The 21,379-nt window shown below is 29.9% G+C and overlaps 1 protein-coding gene across 2 annotated transcripts in view; it reads left to right on the forward strand.

Annotated features, from left to right (window-relative positions):
* LOC113366119 (discoidin domain-containing receptor 2-like) overlaps positions 1-21,379 on the forward strand; it is a 329,299-nt gene that overhangs the window by 292,154 nt on the left and 15,766 nt on the right. For both annotated transcript variants that reach the window (XM_026607672.1, XM_026607671.1), the window contains exons 7-11: positions 10,091-10,276; positions 10,467-10,610; positions 10,926-11,077; positions 11,155-11,291; positions 11,477-11,583. In XM_026607672.1, coding sequence (XP_026463457.1) covers positions 10,091-10,276; positions 10,467-10,610; positions 10,926-11,077; positions 11,155-11,291; positions 11,477-11,583 — 726 coding nt within the window. The remainder of the gene's footprint in view (positions 1-10,090; positions 10,277-10,466; positions 10,611-10,925; positions 11,078-11,154; positions 11,292-11,476; positions 11,584-21,379) is intronic.

The following is a 21,379-nucleotide window of genomic DNA, read 5'->3' on the forward strand; positions in this document are numbered from 1 at the left end:
AAGAATTACCTTCGGGGCCGTTTTTTCGATTTGAAGAAAATACAATGTGGAGGATATACTTTACGAGACATGTTTCAGCAGATTTGCCTCGGGGAATGACGTTCGATTCTGATTTGCCTACGGGTTTTTGGTTTTAGAATATATTTCTTTATTCCCAATTTTACTGCAAAACTCCTGAAATAAAAAATTGAAAAAACTCGATTAAAACTATTTGAGTTAATTAAGCTACCTACGTATTTGGCTAATAATGTACCTATACTGCCATTATTGTGAAAGTACTAAAAATAGCTAATATATGGAATAGTGATGCTAGGAGCTCATTATAATAGGGACAAGTAGTAACAAGAGGTTTTTAATAGGATCCTAAATAATACAAAAATATTTTTTTGGTTTAATTTTACCACCTCCCGCATCTTGTTATCATAGCTTCTGTCATGCAGTCTGACGTTGTAAATAGAAGTGTGCGTCATTTTAGACGGTTTGCTTTATTATTTTTGACTAAAATAGCTGGGGTTAGTTGTAACTCTTGTCTATCGTAAATAATTTATAATCTATTGCAGCCCTGTAATGGTCTGTTTTCTGAAAATCATCCATAAATATGTAGTGTAAGTCTTTTTCCAACGCATAATAGAATATACACGCAGTCTGGAGTTCGCAAATTGAAATGTCTGTTCGGTTATGATACATAGAATTGTATGAACCATATGAAATCACAGCAGACTGTCATGCAATGCGATTGTTTCTTAATACTTTACTCTAAGAAATTCGTCATTTTAGATTGCATTGTGACAGGGAAAATGTTGCAGATCTTACTTAGATTAAAAGCGCGAGATTGTGTATTATAAAAGTTATATCTGGAGAAGAAATGAAATAGAACTTATTTTGTCATGGTAATTTGCAAAAAATATAGTAACTTAACAATATAATAATAAATTATCTTCATTTTTAAAGTATTATAATCAGTATTTAAATGAACTATATAGTATAGTCACATAGTTTAATTCCATTAATGAATGAAATACAATTTATAATTCTTGTTTGTTACAACTTGGTTTGTTTCAACTAACACTAGGTGTGATTTTTTTACAATAATGAAGATAACATTTTGAACAACTTAGCAATCACATAAATTGTTGCACAGTATCCAAAATTGATAAATGTGAAACTAAATAATATATATATATATATATATATATATATATATATATAACCAGATTTAAAAGTACTGGAATTTCATGATCGTTAAATTTTATATTGCATAACGAAAATGTTGCACCTGCACACTTCTGTTAAATGCCTATAGCTTCTCTACATGCTTATATTGGTGACGATTGAAATTTTCATTTACCTACTAAATATTTTTATCTACGATTTATGCAAAATTTTCAAATAATTATAAATTATACTAATCATTAATGTTTTAGTGATAATAATATGCATCAATAAGCGAAGAACTATATAAATCGCCACACAATTCGCTTGCACTACGATCACAAAATTAAGATAGAATTAGATCATTTTAAAACTTTACAAAACAAAGCTAAAAATTTATCTTTTTCTATTGAGAATGCAAAAGTTTCTTCCCAATTTTCACATCTAATTAAAATCAATATGATCTTTCCACTCAGCCGCAATAAATCAATTAGAAGTTGCAATGACTGCGCGTTGGACCGGAATCAAACGAGAACAAAGAAAAGCAAATCTAACGCACACCACCAAATATTTTCTGTGTCCTGACACAGAACGAAAGTAACATTTTTATTTGCTCTGGCTATGATGAATGCGAGCACACTTTTGTGAACGTGGCCGCAAATGGTGGAAATGCATTTTCCGAATTGCTACTTTTATTACGCGGCGCCCGCTGTCCCCGGTGTGTTCCATATGTCGGGGCGCCCGGGTCGGAAAATTACTGCGTGCGATCCCGCAGCAGCAAACGGCGGCTCCCTTCCTGCCCATAACGTGTTCTTCGAATCGATTGTTTTGCCGTTTTCTATTTGTACACTTCCTGCAATTCGGGATGTAAGAAATGTATTCAATAGTGAAGAATAAGGAAATTGACTGTTGGAATTATATTGGGTTCGATAAGTTGGGTGTGATGACTGTATTTTTTTACTACATCGAGATTTTTTGACCAATGCTTGTAAAGTTATTGATTGGGTACATAATTTCGCGTATTGTTGTGAATTAATGTTTTTGCGGAAAATATACACAATTGATCTATATTAGCATCATAATTTCGTAATCAATATTTGGAGCTATCAAAGTGGAAGGTCGGACTATAAAATATTATATATATATATATATATATATATATATATATATATATATATACATATATGTGTGTGTGTGTGTGTGTGTGTGTGTGTGTGTGTGTGTGGAGCAATTTACATGATGTCGATTGTTTGATGCCTCGATAGTGGACTATAATTTTTCCTGACCGTTTATGAAATAATATTTAATGTAATGTTTAATTGATTTAATGTAATCAATGTAAGAAATTCAAGCAAATATGTATATGTAGATACTAATTATAATTACAAAGTAATTGTATATACGATTACAGTTAACCAAAAAATATTACCAATATATGACATCCCAGTAAACACCGGGCGGCGGTAGCAATCTGAATCCACATTGATTATACTTGGGTGTCACAGCGCCGAATGAATGCTTGTGGATTTCAGGTTGCTGCCGACGCTCACATCACACGGTGTTTACTGGGATGAATATCTAACACAGAATTAGTCAAACTTAATAATTTGTCTATGAAGCACCTTGTTTTCGATTTCGCAACTTGTGATCGATTTAGCGACCTGCCACCGACTTCGCCACATGTTATCGACCTGTAATCGATTTCGCAACTTTTTATCGATTTGGTGACTTATTTTCGACTTCTTTTCGATCGCGCGACTTTATGTCGATTTTGCGATTTATCATCGATTTCGCGACTTATTTTCGATTTGGCGACTTGTTTTCGATTTTGCGACCTATTTTCGATTTTGTGACTTATTTTCGATTTCGTGACTTATTTTCGATTTCGCAATCTGTTTTCGATTTCGCGACTTATTTTTGATTTGGCGACTTGTTATCGATTTTGTGACCTATTTTCTATTCTGTGACTTATTTTCGATTTTGCGATCTGTTTTCGATTTGGCGACTTGTTATCGATTTCGCGACATGTTATCGATTTCGCGACCTATTTTCGATTTTGCGATTCATTTTCGATTTTGCGATTCATTTTCGATTTTGCGATTCATTTTCGATTTTGCGATCTGTTATCGATTTCACGACTTCTTATCGATTTCACGACTTCTTATCGATTTCGCGACTAGTCGGTTCCTTTGCAAACACTTAAGTCGAATAAATTTGCGGAAATATCTACATGTTCACTTAAGAGTTTTTCATTATTGGCACACACAAAGATATCTTCTCCTGGACCAATTACAAAAATTTGGTTGTAGTTCATGACCTTTTGTAGAATTTGGGCGATTGTTTGCTCTACTCCAGTAAACCTAGAAACAAATAGTTAGTATAATATAGAACTACATAATATAAAATATAAATATATATATACGAATATATATAAATATATATATATCCAGTAAACACCGTGTGATATGAGCGTCGGCAGCAACCTGAAATCCACAAGCATTCCTTCGGCGCTGTGACACCCATATATAACCCAGATATATATATATATATATATATATATATATATATATATATATATATATATGGCATTGGGTATTATATATACTTGTTTTATACTACTAAATTAGGTAGGTAAAAAATATCGGACAACCTAATTTAGTACCCAATGCCAAATACACGATATTATTTTCAAGAAATGGACACAGCACATCTTCTTGAACCAGAATAAATCATAATCCAAATAAAAATAAATAATAGTGTTTATATAATTTATTTCAACTCATATTAATCAAGTTTATCTAATATTAAATGTGTTGTAACTATGGTGTGATAAACATGCAATTAGACGTATATAAGATTTAAGTGCATCTTTTCTTATAAAGTTGTCACAAAAAATATTTTTCTTATAAATACCTTCCTGTTTCCAAGAAAATACTAAAGATTAGCTGTCTCGGTTTCTTTGAAAGACAAAGAGTAGCCCGCAATTAATAAATTGCACAAGAAATTAAGTGAGCAGGGATGAGTAATTGAGTGCTATGGTTTGTGCCAATATCATAGTGATAATTAAAACTGCCATACATCTCCATTAAATATCCGACGAGAAAAGTCCACAATGTTGGAAATATTTTACTTCTACAGAAAACATACCAGAATGTTCGATATGTTTGATGAACTCATAAAAGACGTTACGTTATTTTAATTACATCAAATTTGTTACACTTACATTAGCTCATAAACTTGAACTAGATATGCATAACTTTTTTCATATTTACTCTGCTTTTATTTTATCCGGACAAGTTTTATTTAAAAAAATGATTTCACTTGACTTGGCGTACGTATTGATTTTAATTTTTATAATTAAACGGCTTCTCATAGATCTCTAATATTTCAATCCTTTTACTTTAAGTATCAACTTTATCACCATGCAAAGATTCATGAGAATCGCAAAAGAATAAACCTGAGGTTCTTCTTGGTGATCTATTCTTTGAACTTCATAACCATTTTCTGTAGAACTTTGTTATTGCTTTAGTTCTGCACACTTAATATGTTTGTGTATTTTTACTCATTCGTGCTTTCCATATTATTCTTTTTGGAAAACGTGTGATTTTCTGAATGTTTAAATTGATGTTTGCCTTATATCCGATTATCTTACCTTTATCAATAGGATAATTCAAAACTTTGATATAGCAAATTAAAGACAAATATTCTAGCTGAACCACTTACTCGATCCGAGTTAGGTCATTATATTTCTTCTCCATATATAAATATTTCTAATTCCTGGCACTATAGCCCAGCTTCTCTTAGTTGCTAACATTCCAAAGTGTAACATAGACGGGTCGTTGTTCAAATACGTAGTTACATGAAACAGGACACACAAACGCCGGAAAAGTCCCCGCCTCTCCTGGAAAATAATCAAATGTTTGTTCAATGTTCAGCTGAATGTTCGCTGCCGGATTCTGTCTGTATTTACTTATAATTAATTAGCGACAGTTACAGCAACTCAGACAAAATTCCTGAAGAGAGTTTCAATATCCAACGAAATTGCCGTCCATTCGTCTCACACTTGGAAGAGGAGGTTCGCGATATAACTATTCACTTATTTGCTGATGAGAGTAATCGATAAAAGTTATAATTGAACGATTTTCGTAATTGGATGGAAATATTATTACCATGGCTTATTTTTACCTAGTTATTAATTAACGTAGATCATGAATTCAATTCTAATGTATAAAAATGGTTTCTATTTTCATTGTCAGAAGAAATGTTTACGAAAAAGAATATTCCATAGAGAGTATTTTATTTGTGCTGCTTGCAGCAAGAAATAACAAGGTAACCAACATCTTTCAACTTTCAGCTTTTCAGACTTTGTGCAGTTTAACTTTAAGTATAAAATATCGCTTTGTAGAGTACGGACTTTTATTTGAAACGCCATACTTCAAGATTTAATAAACATGTAGTGAATCATTGAACTAATAATATTTTATTTGTATGACTTTATTTTCTATTTCTAAGTATTATTTGATGACAACTTCACACTTCAAAAAGTTGAGATAAATATAAATGACATAAATGAATCATTTGGCTAAAAATTAAAAACTGTGTTCAATTATGAATAATTGGAAATACAGTTCATAAAAAGTATATAGCTAAACCAAAAAATACATAATTAACAATTTAAATAAAATAACTTTTGCATCGCATTTATGCTAGATTACATTAATATTACCTTCAAAATTCTGTTGCACAAAAGAATAAATTTCTGATAATGAAACACCACTAGGATTTTTATTCAAATTCATGGAGTCCTCTATTCAAATAAGAAATGAATATTGCCATTCATTTTATTTGAATAAATTAATGAAATAAAATAAACATGTATGGAATTTGAAAGCACCATTTTTAATATTTTTTTAATTGTACTGCTATTGATATATATATATATATATATATATATATATATATATATATATATGTGTGGATAGGAATATATGTGGATCTAATATGATTTATTCTATAATATAGTTGTGGCTTACAATCCATATTGAAAACTTATCATTTTATTTTGATGCAAATTTCAGCAACAAGTGAAAATCACATTTTTTTCCAGTCACTCCAGAACACTCTCGGATGAGTGGATAATATTCTTCGCATATTCTGCGTATTCACACATATCAGGTTAAATTGCTACGTAATGGGCTTCACAGGGTATTTGAACTGATTTTTAGATAAATATTATATAAAAATATGCATTTTGTCATTTTTGTCTTTGTTTCCAAAAATTAATTCTAAATCTTATTAGGGGAGACTGAGTACTGTAGTGACCGTCGCCATAATAGCGAAACTATACAAATTTTGAGATAAGGTCCAAAGTGAACTATGTTTGTTCGAACAAGTTTCCATTGATGCATGGGGTCAGCATCCTACATGAACATGATCAGTAGACCACATTGATTTTCAAGAGCCAAAAAAAGTTTGTTTGTTCGATTTCTTTTAATAATTTTTATCATTTGTATATAGATAGATCACCTATTTTGATGTTTTGATCTATGTTGAAAATTCGTCTTCGTATGATGTTTTGACTAATCCATTGTATCTAAGGACAGTATTTCAGTATTTTGACGTTGCCAAATGGTACAAAAAAACAGTTAATTTGGTTTTCTCCTAGATAACTTGTAAATTTGCAAAAATATTGCTGATCAAAAAAATACCAGTCTTCCCTACATCAACTAATTTATCCTTATATAATTAGTAAAATATCGATTATAATTATAGGTGTGACTAAGGATGTATTCTCGAATTTGTTATGATTTAAATAAAATTGTTTGTTTCATTTTTCTAAAAATGTTTCGTTTCTCTGTCGTCTTTACTGGCGTCTTGAGATTCACTTGAGAAGTGGCAATGACGAGTGCTCTCTCGTTGATATTTACATTTCAAATATGATAATGGCGTTAGGATGTTGCATAATACAAGGAAACCCGTTCCACTAGATACAATATAATATAACGCGTTGCTCGCTTTTTCATCATATCTGCCGAGTTATCCTCGCTGACAAGATTTTCTGCTGCGCTCGCTCAAGTTTTATTCATTTGACGATTATTATTCTATTCGTTCTGAATTCGCGCGTATGGAAACGAATGTAAATATATAATGCATATGTTTTTTAAGTAAGAAGAGAATTTTATTAGTACTACATTTTTATTGGCATAAAAATTATAAAAATAATTGTTAATGCAAAATATTAAAGTTTTTTTTTTATTTACATAGCAATTAGAACTGCATGTTCTATGATCTATTGTAATGTTAAATTTCAACTTAATGTTTCTAGCAGATTTACGATTCTGTTCGTACGTATTATTATTTTATTATATTGGCAATGAAGGCAGCAAACTTCATGGCATTGAGCTTTTACACTGGACCGTTACTTCCCTGTAGAGGGGGTACCGGATTTGGACCGGACATATTTTTTTTACTTCTAAAACTATAGTCCGCGTAACAACATATATAGAAATAATCAACAAATATATCTTCTTCAATTAAACTTATCATTAGTGTAGTAAACGAATCATTAGTGTAATAAGAACTAGCAACATGTACGTAAATTATACCAACAAATAAATATTTCATACAGTCCACAGGTACAAAGGTTAAATTATAACCTAACAACCTGATAGTTAATCGAAGGAAAGAGATTTTCAGAGATTTACTATTATAGGATGTACTCTGTAGTTTTCAGCACATCAAAAAATTAGGAAAGTATATCATGACTCATAGCGTTATTTGTGATATTTGCTAACAGTTTGGAATATTGAAATAAATGTTAATAGATAAATGTTAATTCGCATGATATCTGATAAGTATATGAATTTTTAAGCTATCTTTTACCGTCTGCGATATGTATTGATATACCATTGATATCCCGATGATATCCATTTTCTCTTGAAACTGTGTGTCAAAATATGTTTCAATGCAAAAATGGCCATTTTCAGCATTATTGCTACAATAAGCTTAAATATATCACTACTATTAAAAAAGGGACAACCAGCGTTTTGCCTTCTGACATAAAATATATTTATCAGGACAACTATTGGATAGCCTTAAAAAAGCTGCATTGAAAAGTATCATTTGAACTGCCTATGGAACTTGCAATACTGATTGTTGATTAAAAACAATAACATTTTTTTTTTGATTTAACTACTATTTTATTACTAATACAATTAAAATATTTCTGTGTTATATCTATGTAAATATTTTGCTTTGAAATTCATTAATATTAAATGAACCTCTACTTCATTATGCTACCTTAATCGAACTTTTCCAACAGTGGAGTTCAATAATCCTTCTTTCCGCGATCAGTAAATCTCTCGAAAATAACGAGCCGCTTATTTTGAACTTCTCGTACAATTTTCGATCGACGTTCGCCGAAGGTTAAATCGAGATCTGGGTTTAATCTTCGACCTTTTGTTACAATAACAGAAAATGCTTCTCCTATGATGTATTAAAGTTGGAACCCCTTTGAAAGCGCTCAGAATGTTTCGGTATCAGGAATTATGTCCCTATTTCACTTTTGATACTCATCAATTAGAGTTGCAGTCTAAGCTCCTCTTTTGATGATTCCGTTGTTAAAAGATCAAGAAATAACATACAGCTGCACTTAACTTTGAGAGAGAATTATGTTCAGATATTTTAGCGTTTATACCTAACTGCCCGGGGTAATTATTTTGTTTGCTTTAAGATCAAGTGTAATTTTTATGTGGACTTTGATGTTTTCGACTAAGCAGTCGTTTTGTGTTTTATTGTTTTTTATCTCGTCATAATTATCTTTTATTTCTCATTAATGTAATTTTTATATTTAGGAAAAATACGTGGTATTCTCAGTCATTTTTATTTCATTTTTCGCTTAAAAAATAAATGGGTGGAATCATTGTACAATAATAAATGAAATTTTCCATTGCCCAGTTTATTTTAAAATAAATTATACAATCTTATGCAAAATAATATATCTATAATATGTAATCCTTAAGTATGAAAATCTTTTTCTACCTTCGCAAATTTTATTCAACTAAGTTTCTTTATACCATAAGATAAAATATCAACTAAGCAGATGTTGTGTGCTACATAATGGTAATTGTTAATTTTACCATCGAATACACTTCGTCGTAAAATTCTAGTAAAACATACATTTCATTACCTTATGTCTAGTTTATGTTTCATGCTTATGTAACTTCGTGGAACTTCGATACTAAATTTAATATCATAAACTTGTTACGTAAGGGAGCTCCCGAAAGCTTCTACCGAAGGCTGAGCATGAATAATAAATGTATCTGAAGTGATTTTGGTTATAATACGTTTGATAGATGTAATGTGATGAATCAAAATTATATAAATTGTATTTCTATATTTTGAAAGCATATAACATATTAGAATTTAAGTAAATTATACTACTGCTAAAATTAAATTGTTTCAAGCTTATGTGATTTTTCGAGTTTATTAATTCTAATTGATCATATAATTATTTCTCTACCAAAACGCTTAATTAATCTAGAAACTATAAAAATTCGTAATAATGGTGATATTGTATAGATATTACTATTAATAAAATGATTTATATTGATATTCAAATGAGTTCAAATAACAGCTTTATCATCATGTATCTATTATTCAATTTAATAAAATTATTTATAAACAGAAGGAAATATGCGGAAAGCATACGTTATATGATTTTGTGTTCTACCAGGTTTGTGTTGTAATATCGTAGAGTGGTGCATGAATATTATATGTGCTCATACATCAACACACATACCATACACATCTTCTCCTAGAGATACATGTCGAGTCATATATTTCTAAAATTTTCAATCTACTAAAATTATTATTACATACTATACAGAACTGTTATTACATCTGTATCTAATTTTTCATGTTTTATTATTTTTTCCAGCACCAGTAATAGGAAATTTAACAGATGAGATATTAGAGCAATATTATCTTTTGCAAGATGCTTCGGCTCAGCAGAATAATGCAGTTGGGTCAAATGTTCCTACAAATACGCCAATGCGGGATTTAGAAATTAGTGGAGATCTTAATCATCGGGAAGATATTACTCCTAGGAGATCTGGACCAGTCGGTAATGATAATAGAAATATGTAGTCAAAACAATCAAAAAATTTTGTATTGATTTTCGAATTTTTTTCTATAATTACTAAATATTGTTATGAATTGTGAGTTCTTAAAGTTGACCTTTATTTTATGTGGTGAAATTTTATTAATATTATTTTAATTATAACAATTTTATTAATATATTCATTTATTTTTAGGTCACACCCAAGCTTATGTTGGTTTAATCACAGGAGCTTTGGCAGTTTTGGCCCTTGCATTAGCTTGCACAGTTTTCTTGATGATCCGACGAGGTCGTAAGAAAGTTGCTTTACTTCATAAACATACTGCACTGGTATCCTCAGGTAAATTTGCAAAATTAAATTTCAATATAAAATAGATTTCAGTATAGTATAGAATCTTATGATTGCCCTTACCTATATCTGCGCTTTCTAGAAAATATTATATTTATTGAGATTTTGTATTACAATGAAAACATTTTATATATCAATGAATCAAACTTTATTTACAATCTTTCCGTCTTCACAATGTAGCTGAAGCACTCTAATAATTTTATTACGGTTTTCCAGTTATCGGCAATATAAACTTGTGCACAGCCAGCATTACACACATCAAACTTTAAAATTTAATAGATTTTTTAGAACTAAAACTTTTTACAGGGGGTGGTTCTTCTGCACCTGGTTTAGTAGGATTATCAGGACTGACCGGGGGCAAACAGTGTCAAGGAAATGCTGCTACGATTACTATGAAAGAATTGCAGTTGCATTTGTCTACACCTGTGCTTACATCTCGAACCAGATTGACATTAAAGGTAATAAGAAGAATTATTTTATATGCCCATAAAAAAAACATTATTTTAGTAACAATAATTTGTCTGCTTACTTGAAGGCTCCACCGTATGGTGACGTCGCCCGGCAGTCCCCAGCCGCAGCTCCTCAAACTGTGACGACACCGCCGCCAAATGCGGCGCCTTTGGCAGAAGATTCTGATAGTGAAACATCATCAGTATATCACGAACCTTACAGGTAAAAAAAATAAACTTCATACATGAATTGCATGATAATTTTCCATTTGCATCTCTTATAAACAAAACATAGCTTCCTCTCATATACAATTCCATTTATTATTTATATATAATACAAGCATTTGTATTTCCAAACTAAATTAACGATTTCAAGTGCATATTACCAAGTTTTCAATATATTTTCAGGCTTTTGCCGTCGTCTCTGAGCGGAGTCTCTGGAGGAAGCAAAGCTACAGAATATGGCTGTCTACTGCGTAAGGATAATGGAAAGACGCAAAATGGTGACGGCAAAGGTGAGTCACTTATTTAACTTTGTCATGAATATTTATACTATATTTATCTCTGCATTCTCAAACTCACCGGTTATGCTCCTTTAATTTTCTAAGTGCCTACGTATACACATGAATATCCTTTCCTCCAAATTCATTTCAGTTTCCGTCATTCAACTATTTGGTTAATTACACAAATATCTCCTAGTGTATACATCATATCAGCATTCCACGAAACGTTCATATTGTTTCCAAGTGCTATGTGCGTTTCTTTCTCCGTCTGTCTCCTGTCAGAACAGAAGTTTCTCTGAGATTCGGGACGTCTGATTTTCTCGCCACGGTATCAAAACTCGAGCGCGTGTGTTGCGCTTTAATTAACGTCTTATCGCAAACGTTCCGCTAGATTGACGCTTAGCACCTTAACCCTGCCTTATGCCCTGAGAAGGGTAATGAGGGAGCTGGAACAAATTGAGAGAAATGATATTATTTGTATATAATAACATAAGTATCAGAAATTTTTCATGCTCCATTTTTTGTCTAAAACATCATTCAAAATAGCGATTATAATAAATGCATCTAACGATGTGCGAACACAATTATTCTTCCTTTTTTGTAGATTTTATTAATTTCCCGTAGGGTAAGTTATTGTAATGGGCCGAAAATCGAAATTGAAAATTTTTACATTGCTCAACGTTTTGAAGGTTTCTGAACATTTTTGACATACCTCAGAAAAAATGGATGTGTGTGTGTGTGTTGTGTGTGTGGGATACAAATTTCCAGTCACGTTTTCGGGCGCACGGATCAACCGATTTGAATGTTTCAAAAAACGATTCGATTCCTATTGATAGGGAGATGTGCTGATTAGTTTTTGGCAAAGGGCAAAGAGGGCAGAAAATAGAAATCGAGTTTTTGAGAGAACGGAGCATCCGATTTGAATGATCTAAAAAAAGTTCAATTAGTAATGATTGGGAGAAGTGTTTATTAATTTTTGGCAAAGGCAGGGCCAGCCATTTCGAAGATACGGAGCTAAATATGTAAAAAATGCCAGGTTTTGAGAGAACTAAGCGTCCGATTTAAATGATTCAAAGAACTTTCTGCTTGTCTTAACAAAATAATTGATTTTGGAATTTTTTTCTTTTTTCTTTTTTTTTAATTTTAATTTTTTTAATTCTGACTATAGTTCTAATATACTTTACAAATAGTTTCAAATTTGCAATTCAGTTTATATAATTCTTATAAATATTAGACAATTTTACAATATTTATAATAATCTATTTGAAAACATTCAGTATTCCTCGAACATTTCGTTACGGTACGGGAAGTTCCAGCAATTTTCCTTAAGGCACGATGCCATAATTGCCTCAAGACAGAATTCCACTTACGGCTAGCTTTTATTTAAAATGTATAACGCTGTCGTTATAAAATATAAAAATATTAATTAATGTTTGATCACAATTTTTAAACTTTTTATCTCTTTTCTGTCCAATTGTACCTATGTCAATAAATATTGAAGAAAAATATGTTGTACGCTGATAATATCACATAAACATGGATGAAGTAGAATACTAATTCTTGTGTATGATCTACTTGCGACTAAATATATACATTAATTAAATATAGTGTCAGCTTATAATTTTCTCAAAGCAAATTTGAGACGTAGATGCTTTCAATGATTTCGGAAAATAACTAGTGGGGTGTATGGCGTCGTGCCTTAAGCAGAAAGTTTTGTGAATCATTTGAATCAGACGCTTAGTTCTTTTAAAAACTGCAATTTTTTGCACATTTAGCTTTGTATCTTCAGAATGGCTGGTTCTGCCTTTGCCAAAAACTAATAACAACTTGTAACCACTTCTCCCAATCATTACTAATTAAATATTTTTTTAGATGATTCAAATCGGATGCTCCGTTCTCTCAAAAACTCGATTTCTATTTTCTGCACATTTTGCTCTTTATATCCGTAACTGCTGGACCTGCCTTTGCCAAAAACTATTTAGCACATCTCTCTATCAATAGGAATCGATTATTTTTTGAACCATTCAATTTTGGTTGATCCGTGCGCCCTAAGGTATGCCAAAATGTTCAGAAACCTTCAAAAAGTCGAGAAATGGAAAAATTTTCAATTTCGATTTTTGGACGATTACAATAACTTACCTTACGGGAAGTTAATAATTAAAAAAGCAATCAATTGATTCTGGTAGGTTTATAATTTTGTATATGTATTTTTTACTTCTGGTAGGTTTATAATTTTTTATATGTTTTTTTTTATTTCATGGTGAATTATTGACCCTTGCTTTGAAAGCATTCGGGCTCCAAAAAAAATTAACACTAGTCAGAATGTGTGCAATAAATTTTTTTCCATAATTATGCAGAGTTTTTTTCGGGTATAGTCAAATAGGCGCTGTACTATGAAGCGCGAGTTGAGGTATCAAAGTAATAGAAGTATTGTTTTTAAATAAGTAAATATTTAATAATTAATATTGTAGCTTAAATGACTATGATTTATGACCATGATTATAAATATCGTTTTAGAGAGCTATTAAATAATTTCAATAATATTACCAAAATACATATTGTTGCCAATATATTTATACTAATCATCACGTTTATAATATATTTAAAAGTTTACAAAATATCTAATCACTTTATACTCTGACAGGATAACTATTTTAATAGCGACCTGTTAAACAATTCATAAAATTAAATTTTGGAGAAATGATAGCTTCTGTAAGTGTTTTTTTATTGATTTAATTAAATAAATGCAGGGTATTTGATATTTGCAAAAAATATTTTAAATTTCAAATGTTAACTGAATTATCTTTTAAGCTAAATTTTTTATCAATACTGTCATACTTCATAGGGGTAAAACTTGTTAACTTTATTAGATTAAAAGGTTCCAAATGAGTTAGATAATATCTAAGGTCTATCCAGGAAACTATAACGTTTAAAGAGCTACATACACAACAAAGTTTCTAATACTATTATCTTAGATTGATGACACCTCAAATTTTAGGGACTAGATTATGTTTTAAGATATACCTAAACGATCAGTGTACTCATTATAGCATCAACCCTTTTCTGTATATAAATATGATATGCGTTCAAAGAGGAAATTTAAGTTTGATGATATAGGCAGTAGTCGTGATTGAAAATAAATAGTTATATATAACTCAGATTGAGTTCTTTGAATCATTACTACTTAAACGTATTAGTATCATCTTATTTAATAGCATATATTTTTATCCTTGATATAAAGCACGTCTTTCAGTCTGTAAGCTTTTTGCAAACCATACATCTCGTTTTTGTAGAGAAAATATAATCTTTAGTAAAGAAACACACGTTTTTGCAACTGAAATACTGTAAGCTTCTTATATTATATTTTTTATGATAAAACTTAGATTTTTATGAATAGTTCTTAGCACTGAACATATCTGTACTTATTTTTGAAAGAACGTAGTAGAAATACATCTAGAAAGAGGGTGACTATTTATAAAGGGTATAAACTGACTTACAGAAATTAACATTTTGTGTAATATAGAAAATATTTATATTTATTATCATAAATAAGATTTTTCCAATCAAAAGCATTTTCAAAGTTTGTAATTATCTTCGATTTAAATGTTGAAAGTGAACCAAGCTATATAATGCAGAAATTCTTTCGAATTGTAGTAGAAATAAATAAATTTTTACTTTAATTTAGAACTATTGGAAATAAGCTTTTTATATTATTTTTGTAACAGCTTTCTATCTTAATAGCAAGAGCACTCAAAAAAAAGTTATCAAAAAAACATTTTCATTAAACTCTTCAATTTCTTCCAGTCTTATTATCTCTGGATGCGTACAAACTCTAAAACTTTTCCCTCGCGTCGTGTTTTAAAGTTTCTCAGCAAGATTAGTGAAATGAATTACGTTGTTGTTATTAATAATAAATATTAAATTAATTAATGCTCCCAAGACTGATAAGAGGCGACTGTTTTCACTTCATGTCTTGCGTTTTGATTAAAATTAACACGGACATGCAACGCAAAGTCTTTCGTTATTTAAAGCTTCAAAGAAACATTAACCTTCTTTGAGATGCAAGTCAAAACATGAGAAGTTTTAAGTTTTTGTAATTTAGATAAGTACACCGGAATACATAGACAAGGATTTATTTTTTATAATAAGGTACACAACTTAGAGCACATTTCAGTATTACGCTTTAATAGAAATATTTTCAAAAAAATATTATGCTCATTTACTATATGTTTTGTACCATAAATATTGAACAGTGAAGCTGGAGGCTTGTTATAACAGTTTTTTTTAGAAAGCTGATTCTATTTCTTCGGTATAAAGCTATATATACACTATAACTATTCCTCTACCAAATCAAATAAAATTAATTTCATAACTATATGGTGCCAGAAATTCTTATCACAAATCAATGTAAACTATATGTAATACAAATAAAAGTTATAGTCAGATCTTATGAACTGGACGTATTATGATTGTTCAATTTTATATCAAATGTCCAAATCGAAAATGAAAATGTTTGCTTATGTTCACGTTTCAGTAGTTTCTGAACATTTTGGCATACCTCAGCAAATATTCGTCCACGGTTTCGGGCACACGGATTAACCGATTTGAATGATTTAAAAAACATTTGATTTCTATTAATAGGAAGATGTGCTGATTAGTTTTTGGCAAAGGCAGGTCTAGCAGTTACGGAAATACGGAGCTAAGAGTGCCGAAAATAGTAATCGAGTTTTTGAGAGAACGAAGTGTCTGATTTAAATGATCCGAAAAATTTTCAATTTGTAATGATTGGGAGATATTTTGTTTAGTTTTTGGCAAAGGCAGGTCCAGCCGTTTCGGAAATACCAAGCTAAATGTGCGAAATATGGCATTTTTGAGAGAATTAAGCATGATTTGAATGATTCAAAAAACTTACTGCTTGTTTTGACGAAACGATTGCTTTTGGAAAAATTTTTTTTTAATTTCCAAAAAACATTTTTTTTGAATATCGAAATTAAACCAAATTTAATTGTTTTTCTAGCTAACGTTCTAAATCTCACTAATATGATTTTTTCTTATAATATGTACAACAATTTTAACTTTGCAATTCAGTTTATATAATTCCTATAAATATGACTTCATTCTAAATTCGATTGATTAAGTTTTGTTTATTCAATTTTGTGTAAACATATATATAAGTTACAGTATTTAAAAAATAATCTATTTGAAAGCATTTAATATTCCTCAAATATTTAATTACGGTACAGGAAGTTCCAGAAATTTGTCTTAAGGCACGATGCCATGGGCCCCACTAGTTTCACATTTATTTGCAATGAATATTCAATATGTCATTGGTACATATTCATCATGCATTTTATCTTCATAACTATTTTATCCAGTTGTATGTATTTCTTATATTTGCAATGATACCTAATTTTATTAATATATTTGCTTCATAAGCATTTATAATAAAGAATCCTAATGAAACTTTTACAGTTCAAGTTTTCATGCGAGGAATATCCCACACGAAGATTGAAAAAAAATGGCCATACGATTTTAAATAAAATGTCAAAAATAAAAAAAGAGAGATATCTCAGAGGAGATAATCTCTTAAATGCATTAACACTAACATCATATCGTCTTGAAAATTTTTACAAAAGTTGGAATATATGAGTATTAAAACAAATAGCTATACGTTAATTTATGAAACCTCATGACCATTTAATTCCTACTGCTGAAAATTCAATATATCATGGATGTGTTTGAACAAGTTAACTTGTATAAATACCTTTAAGTCTCTCTTATGCAACTCGGGTTCAGTTTATCAAAATATGATCCGCTTTGAGAAAGATATAAGCTCGTTCGCCTTTAACCGCAATTCCATTTACAATTGACAATTTACACAGCACAATGTCATACAGCTCTCGTCTGTAGTGATACTATATATTTGCAATATCATTTAATTAAATGTTCATCATCAAAGTCTAAGTAAAGTATCTTCAAACAATTCAGTCCGGGGAGTTCATCGTATGTGACAATATCCAGAGAATTGCGCACGTTTTCTATGCAAACAAATTTTGCGGCTGTTCAAACGACGCGGCGGCGTCTACTTGAATTTCTGAACTTGTTCCTGCTGCTATTACCACCGGCTCGAAAATGGGGACTGAGATCATATTTTTGCCTATGTGCAGGTTGAGAGTTTACAAGAGATAGAATTGAATAAAAATGAACTATACTTACTGATAAATGTGACAGTAATTCAAGACAATTTATTAAAAAACTACTCTCTCTTTAGGTGGATTTTTCAATGAAATACAACTACTTTCAATAGAAAATTCAATAATTTATCTTAACTCTAATCTTACATTTTTTGCTTTCAATACATTGTATTTAACAATCTCTACACAATAATATAATAATATACAATATGCGTTCAACTTTTCTGATCTGCTGACATAACAACTTACTATTAACCGCTAGTTACAAATATCATAATATATTCACAATATTTTTAATATTAAATTTGTAGTATATTTTTTATTGAATGCTTTCAAATGTTTTTACTATTTTTTTACAAATATGTGTAGTTAAAAAATTACTGAACATATCGAAAAAGTATAACAGATCTTTGCACCGGAGTCAATTTGGTAAAATTGGTTGTAAAGCTTTCAATTCAAAAGGCATGATGTGTTAAATAATATTATAATTTTGATTAAATAATAAAATAACTCTAGCAATAAAATAGCATTTTTTAAATTCCAGCTACGTACATAAGTACAATGATTATGCACTATATTTCTAAATTTTTAGTTTATTCTTTCTAGTTAGAAGTATACCGATACAATTTGTTACTTTTTTAAAAACTTTTGAAATGATAGTTATAATTAACTTAACATCTTCTACATTGTCAAAGCTCAGAATTAATTAACAATTTGAATACTCAATATTTCTATTTTATCTTATCTTTTTTGCTTGTATTCATATAAATGATACTGAAATTAATTATTCATTTTTATATAAAATTTCGATCAATTATTGTAAATTTGGTTTCAGGATGTCGAAAGTAAAATAATTTCTTTTCGTGTTTATTAGTATTAGTGAATTTCTGATAATAAAAATATTTTTTTTACTTTTATTGATATCACAATTAGCAACCAAAATAAAACAATTAATATTTTTTCTTAACGAAAAACGTGTATTTTGTACTTTTCTTGTAATTCGTATATTTTCTTCTTCATTTTAATCGTTATTTTCTTAACATTATATTGTTAAAACATAATTTATTTTTGCAAGTACTTAATTTTCGTGATATTTCATTTATATTCAAATATTCATTTCATACCCTTAAACACCTAAAATAAAGATTTATGTTTTTTTGTACTACATGTACCGAATACGAGGGAAATTAATAAAAAATTAGAAACCATTAAATTTGTCTTTTAAAATCTTTGTTAAGGATAAAATTTAGCACAAAAGCTCGTAGAAATATGATCTAACAACTGATAAAAAATAAAAAAGATAAAATTTAGTATCATTTTATATGCTAAATCTCCTCCTTGACTAACTAAATATAAAGATGTCGTTGTTTCCAGATTACAAAACACTTCAACAACGCCATACCCATAATTCATTTTTTACTATGTGGTTTTGATTCTTATTTTTATTTTTATACAAAAACTACCTAGATTGTGAACGATAATTTCGACTAAAACAAAAATATCCAGAAGGCAAATTGATTCAGTAATGCATGTAGTTCTTAGCCGCGGGTATAGGTATGTCATGTAATATGTAGGATATGTAAAATCACGTGTGCTAAGACAATATTTGCATTTAGCCGAAATTGGTTCCGCAGACATTACTTTACAACGTACACACACGTGCGACCAAGTATTAAAGACTCTCGACTTGCTAGGGGGGCCCAAACTTTATAAAGGGTGTAAAAGAAAATTATAAGGACTTGGATCAAATGACAGAATATATATTTAGAACTCACTAATATCATTGATATTTTATATATACATATTTGTATATTAGTATATTAGTAACTGATTAGCAGCTGAACATTACAACATATGCCAGGCTAGGTCTTTTGTCTGGGTATGTTGGGCTCAATACGACCTGGGTATAATACCGACAAAAAGCTTCGCTTGCTTCTTATACCAATAGAAACCAATGTTAGGCATTACTTTATGGGGGGAGGTTCTAGAATTTAATATTTCTCACTCTTTGACCTAATTGGTCTCATTCGCCCTTCTTCTGTTTGAAGTAGATTTATGTGTGCCTGTATATATTTGTAGGTTTGTATATATGTTTAAATACACATATGAAGTTTTTGTGTTCTACAATTTATTACAAGACGTCTGTGTCCATAAAAATTGCAACATTTTTATGGCTACCATATGTTGCGTCCTATTGTATAAATATATTTTCTTTAACTGAATAAGTTACGAGGAGGAACATATAAGCATGAGTGATTGCCAAAATAAAATTCGTGGAATATATGTCAACATAATTAATATTTGATATGTTCCTTCTTCTGCCCGAATTGCTACATATTTTTTTTGTATAATGTTTAAGACTTTATTTATGTTTATGTGATGAAAAAATAAAAGACAGGAGTATATCAGATGCTTGAGATCTTATCAAATTTTGTAACTTTCAATTATAAATTTTATAAAGTTGCTGATGCCTCTTCTCTTGAATTTTTATTCTGCTATTAAATAATTATTTCTGGGCCATGTACTCTCAGTTTATATTTAACTCAATGCGTGGGCATATCTAAATTTCATATAACAATCATAATATTTCGTTATTGTTATTTTTATATTAAAACCTTTCTCAAAATCATCTCCAGTGGGAGCGAGCAGAAGAAAATGAAACCCGCCAGGAATTTTAATTGCACTCTCGATGTTAAAATAATACAGTAACGAAATTATTATTTTATTATTATGCTAATGCTGTTGCGAAATAGCAAAAGGTTCCTTGGTTTGTTTTATTAAATCTTCCGTTTTTCTGGGCCATGTGCCAGTTGCAATGTTTTCGAATGTTATCATGACATACGATTCGAGTCTTGTTAATTAATTTTCGAGGAGCAATCTTTTGAAAAAATTATAAATTCTGAAACCGTACTCGTCTCGACACAAATAAAAAGATTTGTGTTTTGACAAGATCGAAACGTCGGCAGAATTTTTAGATATTAATTATAAATGGATTCATAATTTTGTGCTGTTTGAAAAAGAAACTGTAATGGAAAAATGAAAATTTTTAAAATCAAGTTTACCTAGTGGTGTATCGTACCTTAAGGCAAATTGTTGGAACTCGAGGAATATTAAATGTTTTCAAATAGATTATTATATAAGCTGAAACATGGTCTAATATTTATAAAATGTATATAAAATGAATTATAGAATAAAAATTATTTATTTAAAGTATATAGGTGAGCTCTAGAGCTTTAGCCAGAATTAAAATTAAAATCTGAATTATTTTCGATATACAAAAAAAAATTCTGAAAAATAAAAAAATTGAAGTAAATTAATTTTTTGTCCAAATGCAATTGTTTTGCAGAAAATTTTTTGAATATTCAAATCGGATGCTTAGTTCTCTCATAAACTGCTTTTTTTGTACATTTAGCTCTGTATCTTCGAAATGGCTGGACCTGCCTTCACGAAAAACTAATCACTACTTCTACCAATAATTAGAAATGAATGTTTTTTAGATCATTCAAATTTGATACTCCGTTCTCGCAAAACTCGATCTCTACTTTCTGCATTCTTTACTGCCAAAAACTAATCAGCACATTACCCTATCAATAGGAATCGAATGATTTTTGAAC

Source organism: Ctenocephalides felis, unplaced genomic scaffold (genome assembly GCF_003426905.1).
Source record: "Ctenocephalides felis isolate EL2017-DRISC unplaced genomic scaffold, ASM342690v1 CF-g0.4_SCAFFOLD_01170, whole genome shotgun sequence".
Taxonomy (NCBI): Eukaryota; Metazoa; Arthropoda; class Insecta; order Siphonaptera; family Pulicidae; genus Ctenocephalides; species Ctenocephalides felis.